We start from the raw sequence: 8,029 nt of genomic DNA on the forward strand, positions 1-8,029 counted from the left end.
GCTAGCATCAGCCTACCTAGCACTAGCTGCTCACATTGTTAAAAGGGAAGAGAAAACTATATTAGCATTAGCTGGTAATAATTATTCACCCCTAATTAGAATTAGCCGCTAATGGCAGCATACTTAGCATTAACTCCTCACATCGTTATAATGCAAATGAGGCTAACTTGCATTAAATTAGACTCCTGTTATTAGCTAATGCTATTTAGAAGTAGCTGCTCACATTCTTATAAAGCAAAGGAAAACGATATGAGCATTAGCTTCTAATGCGTATTTGCCTTAAATTAGACGTAGGTGCTAATGGCGGCCTACTTAGCATTAGAAGCTCAGATGTAATGCTAGGAAAAAGAGTGTTAGCATTAGCTACTCACATTGTTAAAAAGTAAATGTTAGCATTAGTGCATAATGCTAATTCACATCAAATTAGCATTAGTCAATAACGGCAGCCTATTTAGCATTAGCAGATAATGTTGACCTTGGCCCACTGGAAAAGTTAAGAACTAAAGATTTAGGAGTGTTTCTCGATAGTTTTTTCTCATTTGAGAAACAAATAAATTCTGTTATTAAAACCAGCTGTAAGGTTTATATTGTTGATTGTCATTTATGCTTAGAAATATTTACTCATATATGCTTAGAGTTTTATAATCGCTTGCATGATGATAGAGGTTTGATCCTTAGTAGTCTGTAAAGACTCTGTGTGCCTTCCAGAGTGCTCTGGCATGCATACACCACTTGGGGCCATGAGAGAGGTCGTACCCTCTCTTACTGATTTATGGTGTAGGACAGGGGTCTCAAACTTAATTTAGCTGAGGGCTGCTGCAGGCAGAGGCTGGGTGAGGCTGGGCCGCATTAGGTTTTCCACAAGAAAGGCATGGTTAAAAAATTCCAATCTTCTCAAATCTCTTTATTTTTATTTTTTAACACAAAATATAAAAAATAAATAAACAAATTAAGAATTAATAAGAAAATAAATCAATCTGTAATACATAAATAAAATAATAAGATATTTTAGTCAGTGAACTTAAGTGTTTTTTTCAGTCTTCTATATCTGCTGTATTTAGATTGAAATGTCTGTATTAACAGTTCTATAACCTTCTTCTGAACATGAATGGAACACTGTAGAAAATGAACTGTTCTTCTGAACATGGCTTCTCTTGCCTACTCCTTGCTGCTAGAGACCTGGCAGCGTTTCCTCTCGCATAGCCGAGCCAGATTTGGCCTGAGGGAGGAAGCAGTTGCGACCCTCAGTATGTCTTGAAGATGATCACCCGTAAGTCTGGACCTGTACTTGGACTTATTGAAGTTCAAAGTGGAGAAGAGCTTTTGGCACAAGTATGTGCTACCAAAAAGGCACATGGTCCGCTTGAACATTCGGGAAAGCCGAGGGAAACTAGGGCTCAATTCTCTCAAAAACTGTCCAAGCTTGTCTGCTTTTCCACTCACCTCCCTGAACTTTGCTTTGAGTTCAGAGTTGCACTGCAGCTCAATGAGCTCCATTTGAAGCACAGAAGGGGCATCTTGCACATCAAAGGAGAAGGGGTCCGCAAAAATTTGAAAGGTGGCTCTGTGTGTCTTGAAGTCAGCAAATCTGTGATCAAATTCCTCCTGTAGCCTCAAAATGACATCCACATACTTGTCAGCACTGAATGGTGTGCCTGCATCCACGAGTGCCTTGCATGCTGGGAAATGGCAAAGGTTTGTCTGAGAGAGCTGAGCTTTCCAGAGCGCAAGTTTTGTGGAGAATGCTCTCACGTTGTCATAGGCAGCACTGACAAGTTGCCCCTGGCCTTGTAACGTCTTGTTCAGTACATTAAGCTCATGTGTTATATCAACAAGAAAAGCTAAGTCCATGAGCCATTTGGGATCAGTTAGCACAGGAACACTAACTCCATCCTTCTCCATGAAGGCTTCACTTCTGTTCTCAACTCAAAAAGTCTCTTTAATACATTTCCCCTGCTGAGCCAACGTACCTCAGTGAAGGCGAGCACATCCCCATATTCTGACTCCATTTCCTCTAAAAAAGCACAGAACCTTCGGTGCTTTAAGCCCCTGGATCTGATTTGGTTGATACATTTCACAACAATAGACCTCACATTGTCAAACTTCAGGCATTTGCTGGTCTCATCAAGAGCGACTGAGTATACACTGAAACATTTGGCTTTCTCACACAGTTGGTCATAAATGTCACTTGACAGGTCAGAAATGTGATCTGCTGCGGTGTTGGCAGAAAGGCTGATGTTGCTAAACTGACCTTTCTTTCCCGGACAGACTATATTTGCAGCCTACAATATGCACTTTTAGACAAATTCACCTTCTGTGAATGGCTTCCCTGCTTTAGCAATCATCTCACTAACCACGTGGCTTCGACTGCTGCATTATTCTCTTTGGTTGCTTTCTTGAAGAAATCTTGCTGCCTCAGTAGATCTGTTTTAAGACTGGCAACCCGGTTCACTCTCTCATCTCCCTGGTATTTTGCCTCCACCTCAGCATGTCTAGTTGTGTAATGACGTTTCAAATTGTATTCCTTGTGCACCGCAACTTTCTCTGTGCAAATAAGACAGGTCGGGGTGCCCCTGTGCTCAACAAAGAAATATTGCATTTCCCACTTTTCCTGAAATTGTCGGTGCTCATCACCAACCTTTCTCTTCACCGCAGGCTTTGAAAAAGACATGTTTGGGGCTACGTAACATTTATAATCCTACTTGGTGTCACTGTCGCATTGAAGTTTCAATCAAGCGTTTAGCCGACGGACGGGGAATGTCTCAACGCGTAGAGAACGTCATTTCTGCTTCTTTTTCTTGCAACCGTAGCACGGCGATCGGCAGATAAAAAGCTGGTAGCAGTCTCCTTTGTTTATACGCTCCATGTTCATGTCTTTCATGACGACACGAACACCGTGGCGTTTGCAGATGGTAGAAAGTACAGAGATGGCGAGTGCAAAAAAGGCGACTGCTCACAGCGCCGGGCTGTTGTTACAGGAGAAAGAAGCGGAAATGACACCGTGACATATAACAGATAATATCACCTGTTTCTGATGTTAGTTGTTTTGACTGCTTTTACATTATATTGAAATAATATAATGTTCATGTATGCTGCAATGCAAACGGAGTGATGCAAATAAAAAACATCGACCCACAAATTACGGTGCGACCCTATAATTAGTCCGGGTTACCGGGGACTGTTATTGCCGATGAACAGGTGTCGCTATGTGACTGCAGACTAAATTGGGCTGCATTGAGTTCATTACTTTTCTTTTATCCCGCCGCCTACGCATCACTTTGAGAGTTAATATGAGATCTCTCTCTGTGAAAAAATAACTTTAAATCCCACTGACGTGTGTATAAATCTATATACGTATAATGTCCCGCTGGGCAGCAACTTAAAAAAAACAACTTTTCTTGAAGTGTTGTGAACGCAGCGCGCTGGGGCGAATGTCCGCGTTTGCCCAATAGAAAGGAGGAAGCCAGCCAGGCACAGAAAAGAAAGAAACACTCCAGGGCAACGCTGCTGTAACTTTTACTCATTGAGAAATGTTTCCCTGCTTGCATCAAGCCCGGCTGGTGTCCCCTGAGATCCATATCCCACCTGATTGGTGGGTTAATTCAGCTCCGCACACAACACTGTAAAGTGTCATACATTATCAAACTAACATTAAATTTTCATATTAAGGTGGGGGCCAAAAACGATCGTCCTGCGGGCCGCAATTGGCCCACGGGCCGCGAGTTTGAGACCCCTGGTGTAGGAGGACACCTACTCTGTGTCTGGTTAAGTATAAGAGCCCTTTGTTAGGGGGACCACTGGACTCTTAGCACCAGCTTTGGGGTCACAGGGTCGCACACACACACACACACACACACACACACACACACACACATACCTACACTATGCACAGACTGGTACTCTTTGTTCATACCTGTGTAAGACGTCATATGTTAATGAACTTATGCATATTCATGTAACCTCAATAAAGAGCAGTGTTACGAGGGAGCAGATGAGAGCGACTGAGGTCAAGTGAAGGAACGGCGCTGTCACAGTTCTCTCCCTCATGAATTGTCTGGTTCCAGCGGTGGGTCTGTGCTAGACGACCCATCACCAGCTTTTTCCAGCTTTTTCCACTGGTTACCAGTACGTGGTAGAATCCACTTCCAGATCTTGTTGTTTGTCTTTAAATCTCTGAATGGATTGGCTCCATCTTATCTCTCTTTAACAAAATAATCCAAGTCGAGCCCTCACGTCTGCAGATAAGTAGCTTCTGACCAGAACTAGACGTAAAAACAGAGGTGAGCTTTATCGATCGCTGCAGCCAAACTCTGGAACAGTCGCCCTTCACATCAGGTCGTCACCAACACTCGACATTTTTAAAACCCGGTTGGAATCACATTTGTACTCTGTAGCTTTCAATTCTGACGAGTCTTTATAGTAATTACTGTGTATGTTTCCTATTTTCTCTCTACTCTGTGCAGCACTTTGGCTCAACCTGTTTTTAAATGTGCTGATAAATAAATGTAGATTTCTTTGAATAAAACAGTGGAGCCGAGCTTTGAGCTCAGTGTGTAACAGTGTGTGTATGAGAGCCATGTAATGTCCATGTGTGCATGCTGACTGTGCTGCTCTGACCCCCCTCCTCCTTTCAGGGTGGAGCCTGCTGGAGTCCGATGGTTGAGACCAGGTCTGAGGAAGTGTAAGTGTGTTTTTAATGGGATTCATGAAAACAAAGCAGCACATATTCAACCATCTTCATCATGTCAGGAGTCATCATCAAAGTGTCAATCAATGAACAGATGATGGATCAATAACTGCAGCTGGATTGTGTTTGTTCTCTCCATCAGATTCCTGTCAACTCACAATCGACACAAACACAGTGAACACAAAGCTCCAACTGTCTGACAACAACAGGAAGGTGACACATGTGGAGGAGGTTCAGTCATATCCTGATCATCCAGACAGATTTGATTATTATATGCTGCTGTGTAGAAATGGTCTGACTGGTCGCTGTTACTGGGAGGTCGAGTGGAGAGGAGACGTTTCTATATCAGTGAGTTACAGAAGCATCAGAAGGAAAGGAGACAGTGACTGTTTGTTTGGACACAATGATCAGTCCTGGAGTCTGTGCTGCTCTGATGTTCTTGGTTATTCTGTCTGTCACAATAACATACAAACATCCATCTCCTCCTCCTCCTCCTCCTCCTCCTCTGTCTCTAACAGAGCAGCAGTGTATGTGGACTGTCCTGCTGGCACTCTGTCCTTCTACAGAGTCTCCTCTGACACTCTGATCCACCTCCACACCTTCAACACCACATTCACTCAAACTCTTTATCCTGGGTTTATGTTCTTGTTTCCTGGTGACTCAGTGTCCCTGTGCTGAGTGGGGTGTAAAGAGTGTCTCCTGTTACAGAAACACTCTGACTGTTGAACAGATAGTTCAGTCTGTACATGTCTGTCTCTTTCACTCACAAACACGTTTTCAGATTCATGGATTCAATCAGTTGATGTTTGAAACTCTTCTAAATGATTCCTTGTAAACTTCTTCCTCTTCAGTCACAAACAAACAGGAAGTGATGTCACATGTGTTCCTGTCCACACAGCAGAATGAGTCTATTGCTGACAGTGATGTACAAACAGAGTGAGCATTTCTGAGGCCCAAAATAAACTGAGTAGTTCACTGAATGAACAATGGACTGTGAGCTCAGTTCCTTCATCATTAGTATGGATTATATATGTATATGTATTATATTAGTATCATATATATCAGGTGCTGCTGGTTTCAGTCATTGTGCAAATGTGCTGTTTGTAAGGTTGTAAAGCTGCAGTCAGCTGAGACTGAAGAAGTCACCTGATCAGTGAGCAAACGTTTCTGAAAACGTCCAGATGAACAGAATCAACCTTTTGGGATCAGCCAGCAATGCAGCATCATTGTTGTTCAGGTTCAGAGGTTTGCAGGAATGAACTGATGACCAGAAACAGCTGCAAAGTCCAATAAAATACCAGCTGGAGTTCAGCTGCATTTGAAGAAGTCAAAGAAAAGTAAGGATGGCAAAGGGCGATGTTTTCTTCCAAAGAACTGAAAACATGGTCGACGCCTCATTAGAAGAATAATCTGGACATTTGTGAGGAACTCTAACCAAGAAAGCAACACAAGAAAGCAACGTCAAACAGATCCAACAGACAGTTTCCATGACTGGAAGTGTTGAGTGTAAAAATGCTACATTGCATTATTGCATCCTCTCACCACAGGAGGTGCTGTTGGCACCACTGATTGCTGATCAGCTGTTCTCTGATGATCTGATTGATACTGTGAATAACGGGACTCACTGAACTCTGTGACACAGTGAAGATTACAGAGTTTAACTTCAACATCTGACTGACGTCACACAGACAGAAGGATGAACCAGTGAGGCACAGAACACAGTTACTGGAGATACTGGATCAGCTCCATGTGAACCTCTGATGGAGAAGCTGCTGAGCCAGAGAAACATCAGGACATGACAGGCAGCTGCACTTATCTAACAACATGTAGCAGAGCTGATCTATGTTAGAGGATCTATCACAGCAGCTGAAGCCAAAGTCCAACACTGGATAGCAGCTGAGCCTGTGCTGAGTGTAGTGTTACAGGAAAAGGGCAGAAACACTGACACTGGTAGCTGACAGTGATGCTGACTGGGGCACAGAGCTGAATGATGCAGCATCAGGACACTGTTTCAGTCTGACTGACAGAGAAACCTGTAGCTGTATCTACATGTGAGGCAGAGGCTACACAAGCAGCTTTCTATGTTTCACAGTGACTGAGATCTTCAGTGGGGGTGGACATGCTCCTGTACAGACCTCTGAGGAGAACCAAGGTGCAGTCAAAGAGTCCAGTCTGTCCTCACAGATGTGAACATGTGGTTTCATCAGGTCTGCTGTCAGCTAGCAGGCTCACATCAGAATCACTGTTCCTGAAAAACACAGTCTGTGTGACATCATCAGTCAGCTGATCGTCCCAGATCTGAATGGTTTCTGTCTCTACTGAGGAAGTCAGAGAATATCACTGAGGTGTGGATCAGGTCTGAGTGAGCTGTGGAGGGACAGCTTTAAACAGTCCACAGGTCTCACGTCCTGCTCAGTCTGGTAGCAGATACCTCGTATTGTTCCAGATGTGCTGACATCACCAGCAGCAGCAGCACAGCTGTGTGATACGATGAATCTCAGTTATTGATCCAACACACAGTAAATACAAAGATCAGGATTTCTGAGAGTAATCATTATGAGTCTGAACACATGATCACTGAATGTTAGTCTCCACAATAATAAGCTAACACAACCAAACACAGCTTTCAGCTCTTATTTTGAAACTGGCTTATTTAGAGAGCTGTGATGTGAGCGTGCCTGGCTCTGAGGCACTTGGGTCAGCCTCTGTTGTTTAGAAGTGTTACAGACTGTGAATGACACAGACCTGTCAGTTTTCCATGTTTGTCTGTAACACAGCTCAGGGGCTCCATGCTGAACGCATCCATCCAGTGTTATTGATCCAGGACTAATACCAGCATTGGGATCAATACTACAATACACAATCACATGTGTCCACGTGATGTATTTGACCAGCTTTATTCATTAATGATCAATCAACTTATTTACTGCATCTGAGTCCAGCTTCATTTAAATGATCCAACCCATGAAAATGACATCAGTCCTACAGAAGCACTTAATGCTAACAGGAAGTCATTGATTAAGGTGGAATAACACAGAGACACAACCACTCACAGTTAACCTGACCCCACTAACTGCATGTGTTTGGACTGTGGGAGGAAGCCGGAGTACCGGAGAGGACGCACACAAACACGGGAGAACATGAAGCTCAGCACTGAAACAAAGATGGTGGATTTGACCTCAGGACCAGGTGCGTAATTTCCAGGGGGGTTACGGGGGTCACGACCCCCCAATAATCAGATCCAGCCAATATAATTTCATCATTCCAGTTTATAAAATTATGAATTATCTTCCATAAATAGCTTGTTGATTTTCTTTAATCATTTCAATTATTGCCAGCAAA

At 43.3% G+C, this 8,029-nt stretch overlaps 1 protein-coding gene across 8 annotated transcripts in view; it reads left to right on the top strand.

Annotated features, from left to right (window-relative positions):
- Window positions 1-6,984, top strand: part of LOC146498592 (protein NLRC3-like) — a 126,496-nt gene extending 119,512 nt beyond the window's left edge. For all 8 annotated transcript variants that reach the window (XM_085139908.1, XM_085139907.1, XM_085139909.1 and 5 more), the window contains 2 exons: window positions 4,635-4,681; window positions 4,830-6,984. In XM_085139908.1, the coding sequence (XP_084996034.1) occupies window positions 4,635-4,681; window positions 4,830-5,365 (583 nt within the window). In that variant the 3' untranslated portion in view covers window positions 5,366-6,984. The remainder of the gene's footprint in view (window positions 1-4,634; window positions 4,682-4,829) is intronic.
- The last annotated feature ends 1,045 nt before the right edge of the window (window positions 6,985-8,029 follow it).

The sequence above is a fragment of the Neolamprologus multifasciatus genome, chromosome 18 (genome assembly GCF_963576455.1).
Source record: "Neolamprologus multifasciatus chromosome 18, fNeoMul1.2, whole genome shotgun sequence".
Classification (NCBI taxonomy): domain Eukaryota; kingdom Metazoa; phylum Chordata; class Actinopteri; order Cichliformes; family Cichlidae; genus Neolamprologus; species Neolamprologus multifasciatus.